Here is a 25,479-nt window from a genome sequence, read left to right as displayed (position 1 = left end):
TGGCAGAGTGGGCGGGGCGGGGGCTCACCTGGGCAATGCCCCCGACCATCTTCTCCTTCACCACCACCGTCTCATTCTCCTGGTCTTCAAAGGCTGCGGCCTTCTGGGCCGCCTTCACCAGGTTGTCGGAGGCTCGCTTCACCGCGTTGCCGGCAGCCTGGGCGGGGAGAAGGCAGCGGGAGGTTGAGAGCGCGCGGGGTTGGGGGGGTGTGTCCCACCCAGTGGGGCGGGTGTGTGTGTCCCTCAGAGAAACCTCTGTCTTAGGGGTGGCAGTTTAAAGCAGTACAGCTGAGGGGGCAAAGGACGGGTCAGGGCTCCTCACCTGCAGCCGCTTCATGGCCTCCGAGTCCTGGTCAGCCTTGACTTTGCAGGCCACAAGGAGCTGGGCTGTGGAGGCCGCGACCTGCTTGGCGGATGAGATGAGCTTCTCTTGGCTGGCGTGGCCCTGGACGGCGGCATTGGCTGCCTCACACAGGTTGTTGGTGGCAGCGGCCACCATCCTGGCCTACAGGGAAGGCAGTTAGATTAATATACGCCGCTTGTCCTGGTCTGTCCCTGCTCCAGCCTTCTTAAGCTTCCCACACTCTGACCGACATAGTGCGTATTGTACACTCACAGCAGAAATGAGGCCCTGGGACCACTGTCCATCGTCCAGTGCATTGGCTGGGATGGCGCCCACCTGTGGAGGCAGAAGCCTGTTGGCCAGGGCTGCGGGTGGGGACAACAAAGCGACGGCCCCGGCCCGTTCTCCTGGGCCCTGAGATCCTTACCTTTCCTTGGGCCACCAGTTCCCTCTGGGCAGCGGAAGCGGCCTTTACCAGGGCACTGGTGGCTGCTGCAATGGACTTGGCAGCCTCCAGTATCTGCTCCTCAAAGTTCAGGGACTCGTCTGCCTCCTACAATGAAGCACAGGGGTTGCCGAGGGGGAGATGCAAAGCCGGAGGGCGCTGCTGCTGGGACCTCCTGCCGTGGCGGGCGTGGCAGGGAGCGGCACTGACCTTGGGCTTGGCACGGGGCTTCAGCTGCTCCAGCTTTTTGGCCGCGGCCTCAATGGCAGCTGCAGCTCCCAGGAGCTCGTTTTCAGCAATGACCGTGGGGTCTTCTGGGTCCACCCATTCTGTTCCTGGCGGGGTGAAGGAGGGAGGGAGGAGAGAAAGGCAGAGCAGGGAGCTCAGGAGCACTGGGGAGCATGGTCAGTATCTCCAGGCCCCAGCACCCAGGGGGCCCAGGGGGCAGGCCAGCTCAGAGCCACCCACGAGCAAGCGGAGATTGTCCCAAGACGAGGGTTTCCCTTCCCTTCCGCCCCTGGTGCCCCTCACCCTTCATGGCCTCAGCAGCCTGGATGAGCTCCGTCACGGAGCCAGCCACGCGCTTCGAGTGTCCCGTCAGCTGCTGCTTCAGCTCCGGACTTGGCTTCTGCAGCGTCTGGGGAAGGCGGGCATCTGATCTGAGGTTCTGCCCCAGCCTCTGCAACAGGGCAGACATGTGCCCCGGCCCCGATCCCCAGAGCTCGCCACACCACAGCCCCCAAGCCCGCACTGCACGGTGAAGACGGGGCTGTGTCACTCACCGGCTGACAAGCAGCAAGGAGAATGATGAAGTGAGAACAAAGAGATGACGAAGGTAGCGAACGGGGAGGTCAGGTGGAAAGAGGGGAAACAAGAGAGGAAGAGGAAGAGGTGAGTGGGAGAACCAAAGATGGTATGAATGTCGGGGCCCCAGGGAGAGGGAGACTTGGAAACAAGGACAGATTCGGGAAATCAGATGGTGGGGTAGGCAGATTGGAGCAACACGTGCGGCCTGCAGGAAGAGGACCTGTATCCAGGGAGGCCGGGCTGAAGAGCCAACAGCAACCCCCTTACCAGTAGTACATGGTCCAGCAGCTCCAGGTAGCCATTGGCACACTCCCGGCCATAGCGCAGGGCTCGGAGCCGCACGTCAGGAGCCACTTCAGGGTGGTAAGCTGCTTCCTGTCCCCAAGAATGGAAGGTAAGCGTCAGCATTCCAAATCCTGGCAGTCCCCCCACCCCTCAGTGGGCTCCACTACGAGTTCCTACCTTGCAAGCCCGGAGCATATCTGCAATAGCGCGCCGACTCAGATTGGCTGTGGCTATGACATCTTCCTGGCGACAGGAATTGCCTGCAGCAACAGCCTTGGCTGTTGCCATGGTGATACCCTTGGTCATTCGGATAAAATCTTCTGGGGTAGAAGTCTTGGCAGGTGGCTCTGGGGAACAGAAAACCTGTTGGGGCAGAACAAGAAGAAAGACTGTACATGGGCCAGCGCTGTGGCGCAGCGGTTTAAAGCCCTGGCCTGAAGTGCTGGCATCCTACATGGGCATTGGTTCTAGTCTTGGCTGCCCCTCTTCTGATCCAGCTCTCTGCTATGGCCTGGGATAGCAGTGGAAGATGGCCCAAGTCCTTGGGCCCCTGCACCCAAGTGGGAGACCCGGAAGAAGCTTCTTCCTCCTGGCTTGGGATCGGCGAAGTTCCAGCCGTTGCGGCCATCTGGGGAGTGAACCAGCGGATGGAAGACCTCTCTCTCTGTCTCTGCCTCTCTCTGTAACTGTCTTTCAAAAAAATACAATAAATCTTAAAAAAAAAAAAAAAAAAAAAGACTGTACAGTGACTGAGACTGGAAGATAGTGCAGTACTCCACACTAATCCTGTGTTCATTTTTTTTTTTTTTTTTTGACAGGCAGAGTGGATAGTGAGAGAGAGACAGAGAGAAAGGTCTTCCTTTTTGCCGTTGGTTCACCCTCCAATGGCTGCTGCAGCCGGCTCATCGTGCTGACCCAAAGCCAGGAGCCAGGTGCTTCTCCTGGTCTCCCATGCAGGTGCAGGGCCCAAGCACTTGGGCCACCCTCCACTGCCTTCCTGGGCCATAGCAGAGAGCTGGCCTGGAAGAGGGGCATAGGATAGAATCCGGCGCCCCAACCGGGACTAGAACCCTGTGTGCTGGCGCCGCAAGGCGGAGGATTAGCCTGTTAAGCCACGGCGTCGGCCCTGTGTTCATTCTACCAGCACCCTTGACCAGGCCAAGTCCTTGCAGATGGCCACACATCACAGCTAATATAAGAGAAGGTTGCTGGTCACCATTTCTGACTGCAGTGATTGGGGAGAGTTTGCTTCTTTGAAATTAAAGTAGTTTTTGGCTAGCTTTCTAGTCCCAATGGGGATGCTGGTGATGTCGTGTAGTGGGCTAAGCCTCCGTCCGCCTTAACCGGCACCCCATACTGGTGCCAGTTCACGACCTGGCTGTTCCACTTCCCATCCAGCTCTCTGCTAATGGGCTGGGAAAGCAGAAGAAGATGGACCAAGTCCTTGGGCTCCTGCACCCTCATGGGAAACCCAGAAGAAGCTCCTGGCTCCTGGCTTCAGATCGGCCCACCTCTGTCTGTTGCAGCCATTTGGGGAGTGAACCAGTGGATGGAAGATCTTTCTTTCTGTCTCTCCCCCTCTGTCTACAGCTCTACCTCTCAGATAAATATAAAAAAATCTTAAAAAAAAAAAAAGAGGTAAGATGGGGCCAGCGTTGTGGCGCAGCAGGTCAAGCCACTGCCTGCAATGCTGGCATCTCCTGTGAGATGAGTCCTGGCTTTTCTGCTTCCAATCCAGCTCCCTGCACTAATGCGCCTGGGAAAGCAGCAGAGAACAGCCCAAGTACTTGGGCCCCTGACATCCACATGAGAGACCTGGATGGAGTTCAAGGCCTGATTTTGGCCTGACCCAGACCCAACCATTGTGGCCATTTGGAGAATGTCTCTCCTTCTCTCTACTTTTCAATACATAAATCTTAAAAACAACAGAGAGAGGTACAGATAACAAGGAGGGTATTTTAAGAAAGTGGTAGGGCATGAATAACCAAGATGTCAAGTGGGAAGGTATTAAGTAATGTTCTAGAATACAAGAATGGGAGAGAAAAGGTCACTGGGGCCTTGAATATCAGACCAACAGATTTGGAATTTTACATAATATGCTAAAATCACAGAAATATTTTCATGTTTTATCTTTTTTTTTTTTTTTTTTTTTAATTTTGAGCCATCTTCTACTGCTTTCCCAGGCCACAGCAGAGAGCTGGATCTGAAGTGGGGCAGCTGGGATTGAACTGGCGTCCATATGGGATGCCAGCACTGCAGACCGTGGCTTTACCACTATGCCACAGTGCTGGCCCTTTATGTATTTTCTCAATCAATAAATGTTTATTAAGTATTGGGTAGGTGTGTGGGGTGGGTAGTGTAATTGAGATGCCTATGTTCCTTATCAGAGCACTTGGGTTTGATTCTTGGCTTTGACTCCTGATTCCAGTTCCTGGCTAATGCAGACCCTGAGAAGCAGTGGTGATGGCTCAAGGAGTTGGAGTTCTGTTATCCATGTTGAGAGCCTAGAATGGATTCTGGGCTCCTGGTTTTGGCCTGGCCCAGCCCTGGCTGTTGTGGGCATTTGGGGAGTGAAGCAGCAGATGGAAGATCTCTGTCTCTTTGCCTTTCAAATACATTTTAAAAAATAGTAATGAATAGAAAGAATTTAAAGCTGGGTTTCTGGACTTAGGAACTGAGTTACTGAAAGGTGTCATTTAAGACCGGCGCCGTGGCTTAACAGGCTAATCCTCCGCATTGCGGCGCCGGCACACCGGGTTCTAGTCCCGGTCGGGTCACCGATCCTGTCCCGGTTGCCCCCCTTCCAGGCCAGCTCTCTGCTGTGGCCAGGGAGTGCAGTGGAGGATGGCCCAAGTGTTTGGGCCCTGCACCCCATGGGAGACCAGGAGAAGCACCTGGCTCCTGCCATCGGAACAGTGCGGTGCGCCGGCCGCAGCGCGCCTACCGCGGCGGTCATTGGAGGGTGAACCAACGGCAAAAAGGAAGACCTTTCTCTCTGTCTCCCTCTACTGTCCACTCTGCCTGTCAAAAATAAAAAAAAAAAAAAAAGAAAGGTGTCATTTCCTGAGATGGGAAGACTAAGGCAGGCCCAGGCTGCAGAAGGCTGATGTCCACCCTGGACATGGCCAGGTAGATGTCATAAATTTAGAAATCAGACAAGCAGGAGACAGCAGAGTGGTGCAGACTGGCAGAGACCAAACAGGAAACTGGCAGAGCAGCCAGAGGGCAGGAGCCAGGGCAGAGGGTAACAGGAGTGGAGAAGGGGAGCTAGAGGACCCAGCAGCGGCCTGGCTGTGGTGAATGAGGGTGTGACGTCAAGACGACCGAGGTGGCGCCTCCAGGACCAGGAGGCTGTGGGCACCATTCACAGGAAGTGGGCATCGGCTAGAGCCGGTGTGGAGGCACCGCATCAAGGCGGTGATGTCAAAGGCAGCTGAAAATAACTCCACTCAGAACTGAAGTTAATACCTTAGAGAACCACAATGAAGTGGATAAACTCGCCAACAGAGAACAGAGAAAGCAGCTCGAGTCACACAATTCTGGAAAGGCCTCAACATCTACTAGGCTGAGGGTCAAGAAGAGGCCACTGAATGTGGCAACTGAGAGGTCACCGGTACTGAAGAAAACGGGACGACAGTGGAGAAGGAAAGGAGCTGCCCAATCCTAAGGAGTAAAAGGGCGAGGAAGGGAAGCTGGCAATGGGCCGGCGCTGTGGCAGAGTAGGCATCCCATATGGTGCCAGCGCGAGTCCCAGCTGCTCCACTTCCAGTCCAGCTCTCTGCCATGGCCTGGGAAAGCAGTAGAAGATGGCCCAAGTGCTTGGGCCCCTGCACCCACATGGGAGACCAGGAAGAAGCTCCTGGCTCCTGGTTTTGGATTGGCCCAGCTCTGGCCATTGCAGCCATTTGGGGACTAAACCAGTGGATGGAAGATCTCTCTCTCTCTAACTCAGCCTCTCAAATAAATCAATAAATAAATGTAAAAAAAAAAAAAAAAAAAAAAAAAGAGGTTGGCAGCGAAAGAGAAGAATGCGTGACTGTTCATGTTTCTCGAGTGTATGTCCATTACAGGGTCACCGTCTATCACAGTCCTCTCAGCTGCTAGTCCTCGGTGCCCCAGACTCCTGCTCACCGCCAGTTCCTGCCGTATGTGCTCCGTGGTGGCCTCCAGGGCACGTGTGCCTTTGGTGGCCTCATCTTCTACAGCTTTCACTGTCTTGAGCAATGATGTCACATTGGTCACCATCACCTGTGGGCATCAGAGGAATGGGGGTCATTTTAGGGGCCAGGAGGAAGCGCGTTAGCCCAGCCCTCTCCTGTTGCTGCTCTCGTTCCCTCCAACCTTGGCAGAGTTCTTGAGCTGCCACACAGCAGGGTCATCCCCGACTTTGCCAGCTGCGGCCTTTGTTGCACTGATGAGGTCGCCCAAGGCCTTGGCCACATCTTTGACTGCATTGATCAACACCACCTGTATGGGAGAGAGGGGCTCTGGTCTGCGGGAGGAAGAAGGGGAGCAGGAAGTGGCTCTGACTAGAGTGAGAAGTGGCAGGTGGATACCTGGGTCTCAGGGTCCTCGGCTCCCAGACTGGCTGCACCCAGCTTGACCACGTCTGCGAGGCGGGTGATGGTGGCCACGGAGGACTGGGCAGCCTGTGCCAACTTCTCCTGGCTCCCGGCAGCATTCTGCACCAGGACCTTGGTGTCCTCCACCAGCACCTTGGCAGTCTTCAGGATGCCCTCCCTGAGGAAGGGCCCGGCCTGGTCAGCTCTCCTCCCATCTTCCCTCCCCGCTCCAGCCTGTCCGAGGTGTCCGTTCCGGGTTTTCTCTCAATCAACTACTGCTACGCCGCCTGCTCTGGCCCCACACCCTCACCTGCTTGACTCCCTCCCCCAGGCCAGGTTCTCTTCTCACCGGTGGTCAGCGAACGTTTCGGCGCCCTCACGATTGAGTGTGCCGGCCGTGGCAAACATGATGGTGGTGTCAAGGTCCGCAATGATGCCAGACACAGCACTGGCTGCTGTGATGCACGCCTGGGTGCCACGGTTCCCAGCCTGGAGCGCAGCGAGGACGTGGGAGACCTGGGGTAGGAAATGTCACATGGAGCCACAGGGAAGGGAAAGGTCACCCCTACCTGCGAGAAGCGAGGAGACGGGAGAGAGGTCTGGGGAGGCAGCAGGGCCGGGGAGCCAGTGGCAGTGCCCACGGATGAGCTGTCACCTTCTCAGAGACTCTCCGGGCACACTCGATGAGCTCCTTCTTGGTGTAGGCGTCACTGGGGCTGCATTGCAAGGCGCCTGCCTTGGTGACCAGAGCAGCACAGCCGTGGCCCAGCTCCTGTACCCGATGCTTGATGTGGGCCCCTATCTGCAAGCAGTGGGAAAAGAGATCTGGGTTTTACAGGGGGCCCTCAGGGCGCTGCCACTGGGCTGGGAGAAGGCACTACGGATTCAGGAAAACACCTGCTCCACAGACTGACAGAGCTGGGAGAGAAGGCTCCCAGTACGTAGGCTTTCCTGGTTTCATATCCTTTAGGCAAGAGGTCACCTCTTACACACAGAAAATAACAGCACGTAGGCACCAGCCGGCAAGGCTGTGCTGGGCAGAGTGGGAAGGAGGGTATCTGAATCAGAGGGCTGTGGGTTACAATCTGGCCCTGTACAGAGCTGTGGAGGGTTCTGGGGCTGGGGATTATGTGTGTCTTGCTATGATCCAATTACTTGCTTTCTTCGAAAGCCAGGAGCTTAGGGAAGGAGGAAGCTTCAAGGGCTCCAACATGGAAGAACCAAGAAGGGAACAGAGACTTGTAGCACCGTGAAGCAGTCATAGGCCCAGATGAGGGTCAGCAGAGGCAAGCGAGGCAGAGCCGGGAAGTTTCCAGATCCTGAGTTGGCTCTGTTTGCCCCAGGCTGAAGCCTGTGACTCTCTATCCCCACCCCCCCACCCCCAGCCCTGCTCATACTTACTGGAGTGGCCCTGAGGATATATTCCCTTTCTGTGAAAGACTAGAGGGGTGCGGGTGAGACAGCCCGGGGCCTGCCGTGCTGGGAGCAAGCCTGCCGGCGGGGATTTCCTGTGAGGGGCAGGGGAAGGCTGAACGCCTCCATGTTTACCTCTTCACTCTCAGCAGCCACAGCTGCAGGCTTAGCCTCGGAGGCCAGACGGCCGTAGTCACTTGTCAGCTGGTTGGCCAGAGGGCCCAGCTCCTCGGGGCTGGTGTTTGATTTGGTTACCTGGTGACAAGGGCAGGAGGGCAGTGACGTTATGTCCTGAGTTTGGAGTTTAGAGCTCTCCAAAGACAATCCTCTTATAATCTCCCAAACTCACCATCTCCTGAACGGTGACGGCAATGGCCTTGGCTGTCCGCACCATGGTTGTCTGGTAATCCACGAAGGAACCTTCTGGCTCACCCATTGGTCCTTCATCCAGCTGAGAGGGGAAGGGAAAGGCCATCAGAGCCTCTGCCACTGTGCCCACGGCCCCGGCCCAGGGTGGCTTCGGTGTCCACAGGTACCCAAAGCCTCTAACCTGGTTGATGGCCTGTGTGATGGAGTCCACCATGCAGCCAACGACCCCGGCAGCACTGGCTGCCTCGTTGAGGGTTGTGGTCAGGTCTTCTACGGCCTCTGTCATCATCTGCACGGCCTCCTCCAGGGCTTCCTGGGTGTGAGCTGCTTGCTGGGCGGGGCAGGGCGGGGCGGGGGGGGGGACAGGGTGAGTAAGTGGAAGGGGGGCTGCTGCTGCCGCTGCTTTAGCCTCCTACTGATCGCAACCCCTCTCTCCCGCCGCTGACTACCTTGGGGTTTCCACCAGCCTCCTTGGCCGTGTACAGCAACTGCAGGGCTGACTCTGCTAGCGTTTTGGTTTGGTCCAGGAGTGCCATCTGCTGAGGGTGGCTCAAGGTCTTGGAGGCAGCACCCACTGCAGCCAAGGTGAGTGGCTCAAAATACTGTGCCATCTGGGATACCTGAAGCAGGAGGGTAGAAGGGGTCAGACACTGTTGCTCTGACTCTATCCCCTGGGAGTCTCCCATGTTTCCCCAGGTACCTTGTGTCCCAGCTGGGAGGCTTCCGCCCGGGCAGCACTGGCCAGAGGCTCAATGAGATGGGAGATCTCCTGCACTGCAGTGAGCATCTGAGTGTGCAAGGCCTGGGGAGGAGTGGACATCAGTCCTGAGCGTGACCTGCAACAGGACCCTCTGGTGCACAGAATCCGCTCCTCCCTGCATACCGAATTCCCCACCCCACCCCACCCCGGCCGGCACGTTCCAGTCCCCACTGTGAAGCCCACTGCCCCAACCCTCATGAGTCTGGCACCTCTCGTGCCAGACAGAGCCTCTCCCCCTCACCTCTTGAGAGATTCCCTCCCGGGGTGCAAGCTGCTGGCTGACTGCAGCGAGAGAAGCCTGGTCTAGGTCCCGCAGACAACTGTTCAGAGCCGCAATGGCTGCCTCACACTCCAGCTGCCCTGGGGCCTTGTCCCTGCAGATACATCACAGGCTCCAACACTAGGAACATCCCCCATTAAAACAAGGCTGGCCTCACTTCTCTGTCTCCCCAAATCTTTTTTTTTTTTTTTTTTAAAGATTTATTTGAAAGGCACAGCAACAGAGATGGGGTGGGGGGAGAGAAAGAGAGAGAGACACAGAGATCTTCCACCTACTGGTTCATGCCCCAGATATCCACAATAGCCAAGGCTGGCCAGGGCCAGGCCAAAGCCAGGAGCCTGGAACTCTAACCAGGTCTACCAGAAGGGTGGCAAGGGCCCAAGTACTGGGGCCATCTTCTGCTGCCTTCCTAGGTACATTAGCAGGGAGCTGGATCAGAAGTGGAGCAGCTGGGACTCGAACCAGCACTCTGCTAATGGATGCCAGCATTGCTATGGGATGCCGGCTTAACCTGCTACACCACAACACTGGAACCCTCCCTCAGATCTTGAATAACAGGTGTCTCTATCCTGTCTGATCGCACCTGGGTGTCCACCCCTCCAACCTGCTATGGTGGATGTCCCCAGCCACACTGCTTTCCCACCCTCAGTACCTCATGCTGGTGATAAGCTTCTTGATTGAGTCGGAGACAGTGCGGGAGTGGCCAGCCAGCACCGACCAGCGAGGGGGGTCCCGGGGATTGACTGCTAGGGCCCGGGCTGTCTGGATTAGGCCCCCAGCACTCTCCAACATTGTCTTGGCAGAGATCACAATGGGCTCCATGGCAGCCCGACCCTGGGGAGAGGAGAGGCAAGGAGGTAAGTCTGGAGGTCCCCCCCTTGACCCCCAGGAGGAGAAGAGCTAAGGCCCCTCCACTGCTCTCCCTTCACACACAGCGCTCACCTCAGGGCTGATCTGGGCAGGGACGCTGGAGAACTCAGGATTGGACGCAAAGGCACTGAGATTGTCCACGGCCTCCAGTAGAGGCGCTGTTGCTGCTCGGCACTGGGCACGGTTCTCTTCTGTGAAGGCCCCGTCCAGAGCCTGGAAGTGGCAGAGAGGACTCAGCCTGCAGACACAGGGGAAGAAGCCCAGGTCTCCCTCCCGGGGCTCCATGAATCTAGGGAGAGGCTGGTGAGGGTCAGTCTGCATAGGAAAGGGGCTGGGCTCAGGCAGAAGGCCTCAGAGAATGACGGGACAGCTCAGGGAGGGGCCAGGAACCTTGATGGTCTTGACAAGATTGGCTGTGCTGTTGGCCACTTCCTTAGCTGACTGCACAAACTGGCGCTTGGCGGTAGGGTTGGCGGTCCGGGCCGAAGCCAGGCGGCAGCTGTTGCACAGTGCCGAGGTGTGTTTGGCCACAATGGTGGCTGCAGAGAGCACCTGAGGAGACAGAGCCGTGGAAGGGCTGTGAAAGGGACAAAGTGCACGTCCCCAGGGAAAAGCCTCACTGGAGGTAGGGTGGGAGTCTCAACAGGGAGAACAGTCACGATTTGGGAGCTAAAGATACCCAAAGATGAACTGGGCACAGGGGAGATGACAGACACATACACTCCTGGAGAAACATGGCAAGTGGAGAGGCAGCTTAGGGACCTCTAAATGAGAAACACGGTGGGAGAGGAAGCGACCCAGGAGAAGCTGGGTGTGGAAGCCTGCCCTCTCTGCCCCCACATGAGCCCCTCCTCCTCTCCCCGACAGGGCATGGCCCATCCTCGCCCAGGTTTGCTTTGGTAGCTGTTCCACTGCGTTACCTGGGCCTGGGTACAGCCAGGTTCCCCCAGACTCTGGCAGGCCATCTGAATTGCCTGGTTTGCACGGGCAAACTGTGTGGGCTCCACCAGGCCTTGCTGTCCAGCTTGACTGTTGGGATCAGAGACACCGACCAGATACGCAGCCTGGGGAGACACGAAAGGGTGGGGGTGAGGACCATCGAGCACAGGCGGGAAATGCCTAGTGATTGTGGGGACAAGGGGAACAGGCTTATTTTCCAGAGTCCCATGTGAGTGGAGGTGTATACAGTTACACCTGAAAACAGCATTTCAGAGGATTAAAAAAGGGAAAACTACCCAGCTCGGGTTTTACCAAACTTGTATTTCAATGTCTGTGTGCATGCTGGGTCTCGGGGTGAAAGTTACGTTGGCCATGAGGGCTGGCAAGCTGATAACCAGTGACGCACCTCCGGGTTTCAGCGACTTGGAGAGAGGGAAGGGCTGGGAACGCTGGCTGCCAAAAGCCCATGCGTGTAACTGGAGACCACCATCAATCCCACCCAGCAGCTAGGCTTTTTCCTCTTTAGGCTCTCCCAGAAGTAAGTGCAAAAAGAAAAAACCCAAAACATGCTCAGAGAGGTTGTAGCGAGCTCAGACACCCAAGGCAAGTGGGCTCCCTACCGTGCAGGGAGCCCCGGCAACAGGGCGATGGGAGGGGTGCGAGACGGGGGCAGCAGGAGGGCAGGCGCTCCCGGTCAGGGGGTCTTAAGGACTCATATACTAAAGCAAAAGGAGGGCTACTCGGGGTTCCATGCTCAATAATGGAGAAAAAGACCAAGTTAAGTGGTGACTCAAGTCACTAGAAATTTTGTCACTAGTAGTAATTTTAATAAAGTAATAATTGTGTGGAAAAAATGGATGTGTATATGCTAATTAGTGTATACTGGGCTGGACAGAGAACCAGAGTTCAGGGGCTATAGGGGTCAGAACCAACTCACACCTGCACTGCAAGGAGGAAAATCCAGTTTCCATATGGTTGGCTTGGCAAACCTACACTCTGGGACTAATGTACGCGTGTGCCAGGCTGAAAGCAGAGAGAAAGCAGGGGTATTCCCAGAACCCAGCTCAGGGATCTAACCTGTGCAGCTGCCTCCGTGAAGCCACAGAGGGCCTTGGAGGCTGTCGCGATGGCCTCCCCAAACTCCGGCAGGTTCCCATTCTTGGCATTTTGGGAGATGCCAGTCATGGCCTCACCCAGCACCTGAGGAACAAAGGGCATCCGGGGGGGGGTCAGGCCATGTCCCCAGAGCGACAGAGCAGCATCTGGTTGGCTCCCTCGTCCTGCCATGCTCACCTTGGAGTTCTCCATCACACTGTCCAGGCAGCCAAAGTAGGACATGTCATTGATGGGCTGCACTGGGTTCTCCAGGAGCTCCCGGACAGTCTGCATAAGGAAGGCAACGTGAGGTCCAGGACGACACCTTCAGCCCCAAACTCAGAACCCATTCCTCAACCCACCCCGCCGAGCCTGCCCAGTGCCTACCTCCAATTCCCGCAGGGCATTGTCACACTCTTTCTGGCCGGGCGCCTGCTGGGTGCACATGGTGATGAGCTGGTTGATACTGTCAGTCACTGCCCTGAGAAGGACAGGAGGTAGAGGGAAGGAGTGAGCAGGTCATCCATCCTGGGTTCTATAGCCATGGAGGGGGTCTCTAGCTGTTTCTCTGGCTCCGACCATTCCTGAGCTGAAGTGCCTCTTGCCCAGTCTCTCTCACACATTCTGGGGCTGGGCTTCCGAGCTCCTACTTACCTGGCAGCTGCAGCCAGCTGACTCTTGAGGTTGGGGGCAGCAGGATCTGTGGACAGCGCCTTGGCAGCAAGAAGTAGTTTACTTGAAGACATGGAGATGCCCTTCAAGTTGGACACGACCTGAGCCCGGTCTTCTTGACTCTATTAAAGGTGAGAGGGGCAGCAATTTTCTTACCTGTCTCTACAAGGAATCTTCTTTCCCAGACACTTGATCACTGCTAGAGACTGGGGAGGAGAGGGAGCTGGGGCGGGTCAGGACTCTGGCCACCCAGGTGCCACCTATCCAAGCCTTGGTGGGGACCACGCAAGCAGACCCTCTGCCTCTTCGTACCGGAGCCTGTCCTGCCATCTCCACGCCAGCTTCCAGGAAAGTGCTGAAGTCCTGTCCAAATCGGCCTGAGGCTCGAGCCAGGTCCTGAGGAGTCCCCCGGGAGGCCTGCACCAGTTCTGTGGCTGCCTGATTCAGCCCAGCGGCGGCTTCATTCAACCGGCTCTGAGCTTCTTGAAATGTCCCAGTGCTGGGAGGAAGCTGCAGGGTTACAGAGGAAGTCAGTGGGAAGAATGGTGGAAGACGTGAGGGAGAGCTGGGAAGGGGTCCAGGCCGGGGGGCAACTAACCCAGGGGTAAAGAAAGGAGGCAAATCTGGGAGTCAGGGTCTGCAGAGAAGCACAGAGGAAGAAAGGAGGGGCTCGGCGCTCTGTAACTCCTGAGTGCCCCCAGCCCCTCCCCAGGTGCTCCTACCGAGTCACTCAGAAGGCGTTTGCTGGCGTCCCCAACTGCTCTCAGGGCATTATCCACATCTCGCTGGCCAGGCAGGCAGCTGACACAGCGGTTCAGCGCCTGGGTCACGGCTTTAGCCACCTGGGATAGAAAAGGACACAGGGTTTCCAAAATGAAAACAATTTGGGAGAGCCTCCTGCCCCCGTGTGACACAGGAAGGAACTAGCTCCACGGCGTCTGGAAGGGGAAGAGGGACGGGCTGTCACAGCTGACGAGGCTGAGGTCAGGATCAAGTGATGGTGATCAAACGCCCTCAGACCCAGGCTCAGCTGGGCTCGTGCCTCAGTTCAGCTGAGACCCCTACCGAGACGGAGAGGGGAAAGGGTGGAACCTAGAGAGGCACTGTTGCGAGCAGATGAGGCCCAGATCAGGGCGGTCTTACAAAGAGCCCTAGGGGAGAAGGGGAGTGGCCCCTGCCCAATACCTGACCTGGGCAAGCCGCTGCTGGCTCTCGGGGTCCCCTGGGTGGCCAGCTGCCTTCTTTGCCTCCTCAAGGAGGCTGCTGGCCTTGTCCAGTACATCGCTGGCTGTGTCCAGCACAATGGCCTGTACCGCAGGATCTGTTGTCAGGGCAGCTACGCCCCTAGCGGCCTGGGCCAGGGACCGCAGCCCACCTGCCACATCTCGCGCAGCAATACCTGGGAAGACAAGGAGAACGGAGGGGAAGGGGAAAGGTGCCTTCACTGCCAGTCCCCTAGCCAGGGCCCGTGTCCCCACCCCCCTCAGCACAGGCCCCAGCCCTGGCCCTCTGCCCACGGACCTGCATAGTTCTCATTGCCCTGGGCGACCTCTCCCAGCAGCTGGGCAATGGCGGAGCTCACTGCCTTAGTGCTGGTGCCCAGGTCCTGGGCACACTTCTCCATCTAGGTGAAGGAGAAGAGTCAGGCTCAGGGTTAAGAGGAAGGGCTTGGACTCAGCTGGCACGGAGGGAGGTTTGGGCAGCTCTGGAACGTAGCTCTGAGCATGAGAGCTTCAGAACACTTACTGTCTCCCCAGGTAAGGGCTTAAGCTTCCCGTCCCGAGCCGCTGCCTTCACTTCCTGCAGGTCTTTCTCTAGATTCTGGACCACGCTCAGTGCAGAGTCCATCTCCAGAGGCCCACACGCTTCCTGAGCCTGTGACGAAAAGAAGGGGGCTGTGGGTGAAGGAGGTACTGCTATGCTTGCTGATCCCCAGGTTACACAATTATGCCTGCCTGAGGTCACTGGGCACAGAGTCCCCTTCAGCCGGACTCCACCCTCACGTTCCACAGCCAGGGCCAGCTCCGTACCTTCTGGGCAGCAGTACGGAGTTCAGCCAGCGCGGTGCCCAGGTTCTTAGCACACTGACTCAGCTGCATGGCCGAGGCCTGGTCCTGAATGGTCGGCACTGAGGCCTTCGCAGCTGCCACCATCTTCCCACCTGGCTGTTGGGGAAGAGGCAGGCAGATGAAGTGCGCCGCCCTCGCTCGGGGCTTGAGTGCGGGGCTGATGATGATCAGGGCACGGTGAGCTCTTGGGCTCGACACTGGGAAAGAGGCTACTGGCCTGGGTTCACATCATGGGAGAGGTAGGAGTCCTAGAAGGGTGGGAGGGGGCGCCTTGCCTGTAGGAAGCTCTGGCTGGCAGCAATGAGGGCTAGCTGAGCACTGGGGCTGTCGGGCTGAGCTTGGCTCCCTCGGACGCCCTGCACCAGCAGCGGAATCTGCTCTGCCACAGCCTGCGGGTACAAATGTCATGAGTGCCACCTGCCACAGACCGGGGACAGCCCCTCTGCCCACCCCACAAGCTTCCTGCAGCCTCACCTTGCAGCTCTGCACCAGCAGGGGCTGGGGGCCGGCAGAGGCCTTGGGGGCGGAGGCTGCGTGTTGGGCTGCGGCGATAGTCTGGGTAGCTGAGGCTGCAGCCTGCTTGGCTGCATGCTGTGAGGACAGAGCGGTCAGGACAAGCACCGGGCATTCTCATGTCCAGTCCCTGGCCTGGCCTACCCATGCTATCGCCCAAGAAAATACCGACTCTTCCTGCCCGGCCCGGCCCTCCCATGGCTCTTTCCCATTCTTGCTTCTTCCCAGCCCCACCTCCAGGCGCTGCACCAGCTTCTTCTTGATGGCGTTCTGGGCCGCTGCGTTGGTGGCCATGCGGAGCCCCTCGGCTGCCTCCCTCAGCCGCTGCTGCTGCTCCTCACTGTCTGGGTGGGCAGCAGCTCCCTGAGAAGAGTGGAAGGAGTCATTCCCCATGTTCCCCGAGGATCCCAAAGAAGTTCCTCTCTGACACCTCTGGAAAATTCACTCGTTTCCCTGAGGTCACTTCTAAGCAGCCCAGCTGCAGGCAAGTGACGGCGGAGAGCACTGCCCCGGCGCGCAGGGTCCTGGGACTCCCTCCGGAGCTGAGGGCCCTTATCCAGGGGGCACTGTTTCTTCTGCCCCTCCTTGGGGAAGGGACCTTGTTTCTTCTCGCACTCCCCACAGAACACCACATGCTGGGGAAGCAGGGCTCCTGCCCAGGGCAGGGCCTGCTCACTCCTGCACACCGAAGCACCCAGGGCGTCTGGGGGCTTTCTGCCAGGCCTCTGTACCCTGCTGTCTCAGTGCACTGCTAGCAGTGGGCAGCCCCGCCCTGAGCGTCTGTGTGCATTCACGGGAGAAACAGGAAGGAGAGGAATCCCCCCCCCGGGGGGGGGGAGGGGATGTACTGGTGGTAAAGCAGGGGAGTGGGATAGCCAACCTTGAACTGAATGAAAAAGGGTATGGATGCCTGCCTCGGTCCACAAGTGCCCGGGGGTCCCACTGCTTGGGAGCCTGCACAGCTGATTTCCTTCCTAAGTGCACCTACACCTGTCCTCTTGTGATGTCTGCGTTCCTAGGGTCGTCCGGCACATGAAGGAGACCATCTGGACCTCTCCTGTTCCCCTCAGGGCCAGGCTACGGGTCTGCAGAAACTCTGTACCTTGGCAGCCTCCACCATCTTGGCTGTGGCATCAGCCAGGATCTTGGCGGCACTTAAGAGCTTGCGGGAGTTCTCCAGGTCGCTCTCCCCCTCGGCATCGGCCTTGATGGCATTCACCAGGTCGGAGGTGGCTTGGGCCAGGATGCGGGCTTGTCGTACCATCTCCCCTGAGCAAACAAGCACAGTGAGGTGAGGAAGCCGGAGACACTGACTGACGGGGTACCACAGCTGGGGACAAGGGCAAGGAAAAGTGTACAGACACGGTAGATGGAGGCTGCTAGGGACAGTGGGAACTGACAGGCATCCTTGAGCAATTCCTTTGGGTTTTTCTAGGTCTAGGGTCTTAGAGAAAAACAGATTTCCCAGCAGGTTTTTATAGGAAGGACAATCTCCATCAGGGACTGCCAGCAAACAGTTCTGGGAAGATCAGACACTTTTTGTGAAGGTGTCTGGAGGCGTGGAACACAGAGGGGAAAGTGATCTCTTCTCATGCCATTTTCCGTACATATTCTGTGCAGCCTTTGGTACCCTTTCTAAATGCTCCAGGGTCGGCAGAGCAGGCTTTCATTTCCGCTTTACAGTCGGGAGTGGAGGGGTCAGAAACTGGACAGGGGCTGGCACTATGGCGTAGTAGGTTAAGCCTCCGCCTGTGATGCCAGCATCCCATATGGGTGTGGGTCCGTGTCCTGGCTGCTCCTCTTCTGATCCAGTTCTACGCTTATGGCTTGGGAAAGCAGTGGAAGATGGTCCAAAGGCTTGGACCCCTGGACCCACGTGGGAGACCCAGAAAAAGTTCCTGGCTCCCAGTTTCAGCTCGGTCCAGCTCCAGGTATTGTGGCCATTTTGGGAGTGAACCAGCAGATGGAAGACCTCTCTGTAACTCTACCTCTCAAATAAATAATGGGTTTGGGAACTTCCCTGGGATTTTTTTGTCTTCCTGTAGGTGGGTGTCCTTACCAGCATCACCCATGGAGCTGAAGATGTTCTCAGTGACAGTCAAGATGGTGTCCGTGGCCTGGTCGTAACGGCCAGCAGGCCCAGCCCCTGTTGCATGGGCCTTCACGTGCTGCAGCAGCTCGTTCAGGGCCTGGGTGACAGCCGTGGCTGCTGCTCCCACCCCTCGCAAGAGCTGCCCATCCTCTGTGGCTGCCTGGGAGGCAGACACACAGCCCTCCACGGCTTTGGCCACCAGCCGTCCTGCCTCTACCAGCTGTTCTTGGCAGACCGGTGAGCTGATCGTAGGGGCCACCACCTGTGGGCAAACAGTGTCGGGATGTAGGCAAAGGCAAGGAGGCATGAAGTGGGAAGTTTGTGGTGTTTGTGACGGCCACCAGAACGGGTAATGGGGTCTCAGGCGCCGATGAGATACAATGAGAAGCTTTCATGTGTGTGGCGCTGACATCCGCCGCCACAGCCGAGGGCAGCTCTCAGAACCCACCTTGGTGCAGGCCACCAGTTGGGAGGTAGACAGGGCACACTGTGTTGCTGCAGCAATAACTTGGGTCTGAAGTGCCGAGTCCTCTGTCCGCTGAGCCACGCTCTTGGCCTTGAGGACCAGGGCGGCCGCGGCACTTGCCACCGCCTTAGCCAGCTGCATCAGTGTGTCCTGTGAGCAAACAGCAGTTAGTGTGGCCTGGGATCCACGGACGCTTCTCAGTCGCAAAAGCTGCTTCATTATTCCCACTGAGTCCAATCAGAGGACAGCACACGCAGAAGCAACTACGACCTACCCCGAGCCCCTGCCTTGAGCACCCAGCAGGACAGAACCCCCACCAAGGAACAAACCCACACTGAGAACCAGAGCCTACACCATAGGGAGCAATGCATGAGGCGGATACACTCGGATGGTGATGGGGAGGGAGAGGAAGTGCTGTTCCAACGGGATGGGAAGAGGAGGTACCTCCTGGAGTTCCCCCCACCCCCGGACTCTTCCCTCCACTTCTTCTCCATCTTGGTTTGGAAGCAGTCATCTGGGAGTCTTCGGAACAAGTCCCTGTGCTATCCCACCTGATCCCATTTCCCAAACTGCCTGTGCCAGGCCTCCCCATCTCCCATCATGTTCTGCTCCCCAGGAGGCTTGGGGAGAGGTACAGAAGCGAGTGTATGCGGCTCAGAGAAGAAAAAGCTGGGAAGGCCCAGGCCAGAGGCCGTTACCGTAGGGGAATCGGGGGGAGATCGAACCCCAGCCCCTCTGGGTGCACATATCTGCATAGGAAATCCAGGATGACAAGTCAGCTGGGAAAATTGGTATGGGGTGGGGAAGGGGAGAGCTAGAGGAACAGTGTCCTCAGGGTGGCGTGGAGGGCAGTTCAAGAGATCCGCAGGTGGGGCAAGGGCTGTGTGTGGGGACGACAAGGCTAGGCAGTGTCACTGGGGAGGGCCAGGAGGATGCTAATACTGGAGGTCCTGAATTCTCATGCCAAAAAGGGACTGGAAGTTCCCAGTATTGTTCTCTGGAATCAGAGGTTCAGGTTGGTGTGGAGCGGTCAATTCACAGAAGCAGGGACCAGGAGCTGGATTTAGCATCAGAGGTTACTTCCTAGAAAAGCTAGGGTGCTGGGAGTTGGGTAAGTCACCAACCTGGAAGTGGGGGTCAGTATCACTTTCCCCAATTTGCTGCAACAGCTCCCCACTGGCCTGGCCCACGTTCCCAGCTGCTTGCAGCAGGTTCTGACGGGGCTGTGGAGAGTGAACACCAGTCAGAAGCTGCCTAATCCCTGCCCACATACCCATGGGTCTCCCAGGCCCAAGGGACCCACCCTTCCATCCTGCAACCTGGGCTCACACCCTCTGTCCGCCCCAGCCCCAACCTCCTGGCTCCTGACCTCAGCACTGGCAGGCTGGGCACTGCGCAGCAGTTCAGACACTGCTCCCGCAAGACCCTTTGCTGCCTGCAGCAGGGGCCGGCCGCTGCCGCCTTCATCCTCCAGCAAGGCAGCCAGCAACTTCACACCCCGGGACATCTCCGTTAGGTTGGAGGAGATGGTCGTGACAGCACAGCCCACTGCGGTATAGTCTGTCTCTGCAGGGTCCCCTAAGGGGACAAGGAGGAAGAGGAGCATGAGAGATAGGACACATCAGGCGCTGGGCTAGGGAAGGAGCACCGTCATACCCAGTTAGTTACGAGCATCCTGGAAGAGATGCACACACACACATCTCTTCCACAGTGAGTCAAGGTACAGTCACATACTGATCCGGTCACACACATGCTTGTGCACGCTCACCCTCCCTTGTCCCCCACCTCTCACACACACAGGCTGCCATCCCACCTACCAGCTGTCAGGTTCACCACGGAGGCAGTACCAGCTGTGATGGCATCTACCTGGGAGTGGATCTCATGCTTTGATTCGTCCATCTTGTTCTTACGCCAGGCCTTCGAGGCCTGAGAGAAGGAGGACAGAAACCTCAGGAGCCGCTCTGGTTCAGTGAATCCCTGTCTATCCCATGGAGTCCCAGCTTCAGGACCTCTGGTCTCCCTCCCGTCCCATACTCACAGCATCCTGGCCAAGAGGCGGCAAAGTGTCAAAGTCGTCCAGGGTAGCCTGGGCAGCCTGCACAGCCTGCATGCTGGAGTTAATGGTTCCAGTGAGGGCCTGCTGGGCGGAGGTCTACAAGACACGGAGAAGGAGTGACAGGGACCGGAAGGGACACTGAGAGGAAAGAGAAGGTGAAAGAGAGGTGGAGGCTAGGCAGAGAGATGCAAGCAGGGCCAGGGCGCCCCCGAGGGTGGGGTCTTCTTACCAGAGGAGGCATGTGTCCCCGGTGCATCTGGCCGCTGGTGATCTGCTGCTGGGCAGGGGGCATGCTGCCCACCTGGAAATTCTCCGGACCAGAAGCTCCAGAGCGCATGATGGCGGGCAGGGCCACGGAGCCGTGCTCCACTTTCCCCACCCGGTTGTACTGCTGCTGGAGGACAGTTGACCTGAGCGGGGCAGACCACGGAGCACGCTGAGGACGTCCTCTTCTCCGTCCCCTCCCACTCGCTCACACCAGCTCTGCAGGGGCCCTACATCTCATTACAGGCTGTGGGTGGGTACAGCAGCAGCCAAGGGACTCCCACCCCCCTGCCCCGCACCATCCTTGGGGTCACCCTTGCCGTTCCTACTCCTAAGGGACTAGGTCAGCCCGACTCCCTTCATACTTTTTGGGGGACACAGAGTCCTCCAGCATAGTAGACTCCTCGTCTCCTTCCAGCCCAAAGTGATCCTTGCTTTTTTTCTGAAGGGAGGGAAAAAAGAACAAGAGTTGGAACAGTTAAAGAGGCAGGTGGAGAAAAGGTAACCTCTTTTCTCCCCATTCAGCATTTTCTAAGGGGCTGGCTTGGGGAGAAGGTTCAGGGAGAGCAAGGCAGCCTAGGGCGGGCCAGGCTCACCTTCTTCAGGATGATATCGATGTAGCCGGCGATGAGCTGTGCAATCTGCTCGCCCTCAGTGGTCTGCACTGAGTAGTAGCCGTCCTGGTAATCCCCAAAATCCTAGGTGACAAGATGGGGGCTTAGGGGGAGAGCTTGAGTCCACCCAGGATGGAAGTGGGTAGGACGGGAGACCCAAGGTCAAGCTCATGGAGGGGGGTCTTCCCATGCCGACAGCCCCCAGCAGGAAGCCTATCTTTCTCGGACCTATTATTTTTATTTTCTTCCTTAGAGAGAAATATTTTATTTTTGAGGAATGGCCTTTACGTTATAGTTTTAAATACATGTCACAAGAGCCAGTGCCATGGTATAGTGGGTAAAGCTGCCTCCTGCAGTGCAAGCATCCCATATGGGCTCTGGTTTGAGTCCCAGCTGCTCCATTGCCGATCCAGCTCTCGGTTATGGCCTGAGAAAGCAGTAGAAGATGGCCCTTGGGCCCCTGTACCTGCATGGGAGACTTGGAAGAAGCTCCTGGCTCCTGATCAGCTCAGCTCCGGCTGTTGTGGCCATTTGGGGAGTGAACCAGTGATGGAAGACCTCTCTCTCTCTCTCTCTCTCATTGCTCTACCTCTCTAACTCTGCCTTTCTTTTCTTTTTTTTTTTTTTTTTTCTTGACAGGCAGAGTGGACAGTGAGAGAGAGAGACAGAGAGAAAGGTCTTCCTTTGCCATTGGTTCACCCTCCAATGACCGCTACGGCCGGCGCATGGTGCTGATCCAAAGCCAGGAGCCAGGTGTCTCTCCTGGTCTCCCATGCGGGTGCAGGACCCAAGGACTTGGGCCATCCTCCACTGCACTCCTGGCCACAGCAGAGAGCTGGACAGGAAAAGGAGCGACCAGGACAGAATCCGGCACCCCAACCGGGACTAGAAACCGGGGTGCCGGCGCCGCAGGTGGAGGATTAGCCTATTGAGCTGCGGTGCCAGCCAAGTAACTCTGCCTTTCAAATAAAATAAAATAAAATAAATCTTAAAAAAACCAAACATGTCACTTAGGAAATCTCCATTACTTTCTCCCTGGCAAGATCAGGAGGACATCCATGCTTGTTATTACGTGACCATACACGAAGGCTGGCATCACAGCCAACATGAAAAAATAGCATTTACTATCATGTCTATTTTCATCATTGGGGCGTTTCATCAAGTAGGTATCAGTTTTCAACTCATAACCCAAAATAGAAAGCCATGGGAAAAACTCTACTGTCTATAGTTGTTGCTGAAGATGGGGGCTTGTTTTTCTATCACCTTTCCCCCCGCCCCCTTGCCAAGAATGCCTGTGAGCTCCCCTGGCCGCTTACGCCGTCCCTCTGCTGACTGTAAAGAGTGGGTCCAGCACTCCCCCGCGGGGAGGCGATTCTCCACCCACTCTCATCCCCGTGCTCCTCCAATAGCTCCTAGGTTCCCCTTTTTCCTGGAGTCATGCTCAGTGCAGCTGCCCTCTGGGAATCCTGAAGCCCCTTTTCACTGGAGCCCCTAGACTCACCAGGGTGAAGCTCTTAGGAGAGGCGGCCCAGCGCTTGATGTTGGTGAGGTTCCACTCCTGGATCACCTCCTTGGTCTTCTCATCCACTCGCATCACACACTCCTTGGTGATGCCCAGAAGCCTGGGCACGAGCTTGTTCTTCCCTTTCATCTTTTCCTGTGAGGCAGAGGTTGGCGTGGCGGTTACGCATCAGAGGGCCAAGAAGCGGTGAATGACCACACCGAGGTGGCCGGGAAGGCTAAGTGAGGGTGTCTGTGGATAGGCCCAGGACAAGGCTCTCCTAGGCACAAGGGAAAATCCAGGGTAGGCAGGAGGGTAGCAGAGGATGGGCAACAGGCAGGTTTCAGAGTCAGAGCAAGGAAGAGAATGGTGGGAAAGCTGGCAGAGGGCAGTCAGACGCAGAAACAAGGAGGGCAGGAGGAAGAGCCTGTCACCCACCTTAACCAGGAAGAAGGAGACACCGTAAGTCTTGAGGGAACGGGCTAGCTTCACATAGCGCACCTTGGCCTCAATTTCACTCATCTGCCCACAATTCTTGTGTGCCTTGAAGTATGAAATGGGGAAGAATTTAGCAACATGGGGCATAATATCACAACTTAGGACTGAAGTGGGAAGTTAACTCTAATGGGAGAGTATTATGGGGACACAGAAAAGGTTACACTGGGACACACGACATGAGAAATGAGAGGGGAACAGGACGGGGGCTCACCAGGGATACGCACAAGCAATGATAGAAGGGATACGGTTAAGGAACTTGCAAACATTCCAGAGATGTGAATGGACAGTTAGGAAATGGAAGGTCAAAGAGAGAGCCTTTTGGGCTGAGGATACACCTTACGCAGGAACAAGGATTATGCTTTCCCAACAATTGCAGGTACACTATCTCATCTGATTCTCCTAGCAATCCTATGCAGGGCAGGAACTGTTATCCCATGTTAGAGGCAAAGAAAACAAGAACACTGGATTGAACGCCACGGCAAACAGAGCCATGGAGCCAAGAGCACAGGTCCAAGTCTTTTGCTTTCTTGGCAAGGGAGAGGCAGAAGAGCAGCGTGGTGGGTAGAAGCAGGGGAAGGAGAGGTGGGGGGCAAGGATCCACTTAGTAGGATTAAGCAGCAAAGCTCCCGGGTCACCCCACTTTCCCCTACCCCCATTCACCTGGAAGATCTTACGCTCTCCCTTCTGCTTCACATACTCCTTGGGCAGGAAGTCCTTCAGGCTACACCAGAAAAGGGAGGGTCAGCATGTGGTGGACAGCATCAGGGGGCATGTGGGCCATGAACTGTGGGCCTAGGGGTGTGAGGAAATGTCTAGGCCAGTGCTATCTTTAGGGAGAAGGAAGACAGCAAGGGACCTGAGCCTGGGTTGTCTTCTGAGGCAGAATGACTTAGCATGAGCCCTTGAATGGGGCTGTGTCCCTCCCTGCAGGGAAAGGGACTGACAGAACTTTAAGTTGGAGGCTCAGTCCCCGAGGGAAAGAGGATCTAGAACACCACTTCAGGGAACCAGAACCAGATGAGAAAGCACTCTAAAGGGATCATCATAGATTTAGGATGCTGAGAAAGCCACACCAAACTCTATGCATTCCAAGAAATACCAGTGGATGAGGTGTGTAAGAACTTTTAACTGGAAGACCTCTACAAGGAAAATTTTATCCTGTTTTCTTTAGGCTACCCCAACAAAATTCTTCACAGAATCTCAAAACAGCTACATGCTTGCTTCGGGGGGCAGGGCCAGGGCAGAGACACTGGGCTACGTTTGGATCCACACGGGGCCAGCACAGAGACAAACGGATGATGGCAGCTAAGAAGGTCCCCAGGTGGGTCACACCCTGACGCCCCTCAGAAGAGGAAATGGAGAGGGTGGAGACAGGGATTCCCGGGCCCAGACAGCGTATGCGATGTGGGTCACTCACTCAAGGAAGCCAGCTTTGTGCTTCTGCTCATTGTGGGGCCCAAACTGGATCTGGCACTGGAAGCCAGCGAACTCACAGGCCTTGTCGAAGGAGACAGGATGGGAGCCGTTCAAGATGTCATCTCGCGCCTGCAGAGCACAAGGGGATGGGGGAATGCAGGTTGTGGGTGAAGAGACACCCCCACGGTGCTTCTGCAGCCCCCGCTGTCCCCAGCCAAGCCTCCTCCAGACCTGCACGTAAAGCAGGTTCAGCTGGACAGGGTCGCGAGAGTCCACGTTCTGGTCCGAGTAGAAGAACTTCCTCCGCAGCAGCAGCGTCTCGTGCTCCTCCACCCCCTGCTCCCTGAGCGTCCGGCCGTGGTCCAGCCAGTTCACTGGGACACAGACAGGCCTCTCAGTGCTCAGTCCATGGCCCCTGGCTGTCCTGTTTACTCCTTCATTTTCCACCTCCCCTCATCTCCCCCTGCCATAGAATTTTATTTATCTGAAAGGCTGAGTGACAGGCAAAGGGAGAGAGAGATCTTCCATCTGCTGGTTCACTCCCCAGATGCTTGCAACAGCTGGAGCTGGGCCAGGCCAAAGCCAGGCGCCTGGAACTCCATCTGGGTCTCCCACAAGGGTGGCAGAGACCCAAGTACTTGGGCATCAGGCGCTGTGTTCCCAGTTGCATTAGCAGAAAACTGGATCGTAAGTGGAGTAGCCAGGACATGAACTGGCACTGTTACAGTATGCTGGCATCCCAACTGGCGGCTTAACCCTCTGGGCCACAACGCTAGCACTGCTGTATCCCCAGCGAAACACAGTGCCTTGCAAAAGCGGATGCTGAACAAACAATCAACAGCTGCCTCTGCGATGCCCTTTCTTCCGGTTCTGCTTACACTCGTCGTCGGTGTGCAATTTCTGCTTCAGTTTCTCCATCTTCTTTTCATCTCGCAGCAGTGTCTTGTCCTTTCGTAGGGTCCCTGTCACCTCTTCCTTTTTCTCTTCCATCAGTTCTCGGACCAGTGAATACTCGTCATGGTTGGTGATGCCTGGGGGAAGGGGCTGGTTTCATAGCTCCCCAGTCTCCTGGCCAAGTCGCAGCACCCTCGCCGCAGCCCTGGCCCGGCCCCGGCCCGGCCCCAGCCCGGCCCCGGCCCGGCCCCTGCCC

The 25,479-nt window shown here is 56.9% G+C and overlaps 1 protein-coding gene across 3 annotated transcripts in view; it reads right to left on the bottom strand.

The window, feature by feature from the left end:
- TLN1 (talin 1) overlaps nt 1-25,479 on the bottom strand; it is a 34,954-nt gene that overhangs the window by 2,637 nt on the left and 6,838 nt on the right. For all 3 annotated transcript variants that reach the window (XR_009867616.1, XM_062207994.1, XM_062207996.1), the window contains exons 5-56: nt 25,208-25,360; nt 24,561-24,703; nt 24,331-24,458; nt 23,574-23,634; nt 22,854-22,958; nt 22,416-22,571; nt 20,897-20,998; nt 20,666-20,742; nt 20,266-20,446; nt 20,019-20,132; nt 19,798-19,906; nt 19,350-19,558; nt 19,105-19,203; nt 17,963-18,130; nt 17,482-17,776; nt 16,525-16,691; nt 15,657-15,785; nt 15,384-15,500; nt 15,185-15,298; nt 14,871-15,005; nt 14,587-14,715; nt 14,362-14,464; nt 14,031-14,239; nt 13,563-13,682; nt 13,153-13,350; nt 12,823-12,962; nt 12,556-12,649; nt 12,367-12,456; nt 12,151-12,273; nt 11,055-11,198; nt 10,525-10,686; nt 10,207-10,347; nt 9,917-10,098; nt 9,226-9,358; nt 8,925-9,026; nt 8,674-8,844; nt 8,406-8,555; nt 8,205-8,306; nt 7,991-8,110; nt 7,098-7,244; nt 6,792-6,958; nt 6,437-6,620; nt 6,222-6,347; nt 6,012-6,128; nt 2,058-2,243; nt 1,863-1,970; nt 1,320-1,425; nt 999-1,123; nt 771-896; nt 617-679; nt 323-505; nt 29-157 (exon numbers count right to left, since the gene is read on the bottom strand). Coding sequence is in view for 2 of the 3 variants with exons in the window: in XM_062207994.1 (XP_062063978.1) it covers nt 29-157; nt 323-505; nt 617-679; nt 771-896; nt 999-1,123; nt 1,320-1,425; nt 1,863-1,970; nt 2,058-2,243; nt 6,012-6,128; nt 6,222-6,347; nt 6,437-6,620; nt 6,792-6,958; nt 7,098-7,244; nt 7,991-8,110; nt 8,205-8,306; nt 8,406-8,555; nt 8,674-8,844; nt 8,925-9,026; nt 9,226-9,358; nt 9,917-10,098; nt 10,207-10,347; nt 10,525-10,686; nt 11,055-11,198; nt 12,151-12,273; nt 12,367-12,456; nt 12,556-12,649; nt 12,823-12,962; nt 13,153-13,350; nt 13,563-13,682; nt 14,031-14,239; nt 14,362-14,464; nt 14,587-14,715; nt 14,871-15,005; nt 15,185-15,298; nt 15,384-15,500; nt 15,657-15,785; nt 16,525-16,691; nt 17,482-17,776; nt 17,963-18,130; nt 19,105-19,203; nt 19,350-19,558; nt 19,798-19,906; nt 20,019-20,132; nt 20,266-20,446; nt 20,666-20,742; nt 20,897-20,998; nt 22,416-22,571; nt 22,854-22,958; nt 23,574-23,634; nt 24,331-24,458; nt 24,561-24,703; nt 25,208-25,360 (7,142 nt within the window). In the remaining variant the exon portion in view is untranslated. The remainder of the gene's footprint in view (nt 1-28; nt 158-322; nt 506-616; nt 680-770; nt 897-998; nt 1,124-1,319; nt 1,426-1,862; nt 1,971-2,057; nt 2,244-6,011; nt 6,129-6,221; nt 6,348-6,436; nt 6,621-6,791; nt 6,959-7,097; nt 7,245-7,990; nt 8,111-8,204; nt 8,307-8,405; nt 8,556-8,673; nt 8,845-8,924; nt 9,027-9,225; nt 9,359-9,916; nt 10,099-10,206; nt 10,348-10,524; nt 10,687-11,054; nt 11,199-12,150; nt 12,274-12,366; nt 12,457-12,555; nt 12,650-12,822; nt 12,963-13,152; nt 13,351-13,562; nt 13,683-14,030; nt 14,240-14,361; nt 14,465-14,586; nt 14,716-14,870; nt 15,006-15,184; nt 15,299-15,383; nt 15,501-15,656; nt 15,786-16,524; nt 16,692-17,481; nt 17,777-17,962; nt 18,131-19,104; nt 19,204-19,349; nt 19,559-19,797; nt 19,907-20,018; nt 20,133-20,265; nt 20,447-20,665; nt 20,743-20,896; nt 20,999-22,415; nt 22,572-22,853; nt 22,959-23,573; nt 23,635-24,330; nt 24,459-24,560; nt 24,704-25,207; nt 25,361-25,479) is intronic.

This window comes from Lepus europaeus, chromosome 12 (assembly GCF_033115175.1).
Source record: "Lepus europaeus isolate LE1 chromosome 12, mLepTim1.pri, whole genome shotgun sequence".
In the NCBI taxonomy this organism is placed as follows: Eukaryota; Metazoa; Chordata; class Mammalia; order Lagomorpha; family Leporidae; genus Lepus; species Lepus europaeus.
This window is presented reverse-complemented; position numbering and strand designations above follow the sequence as displayed.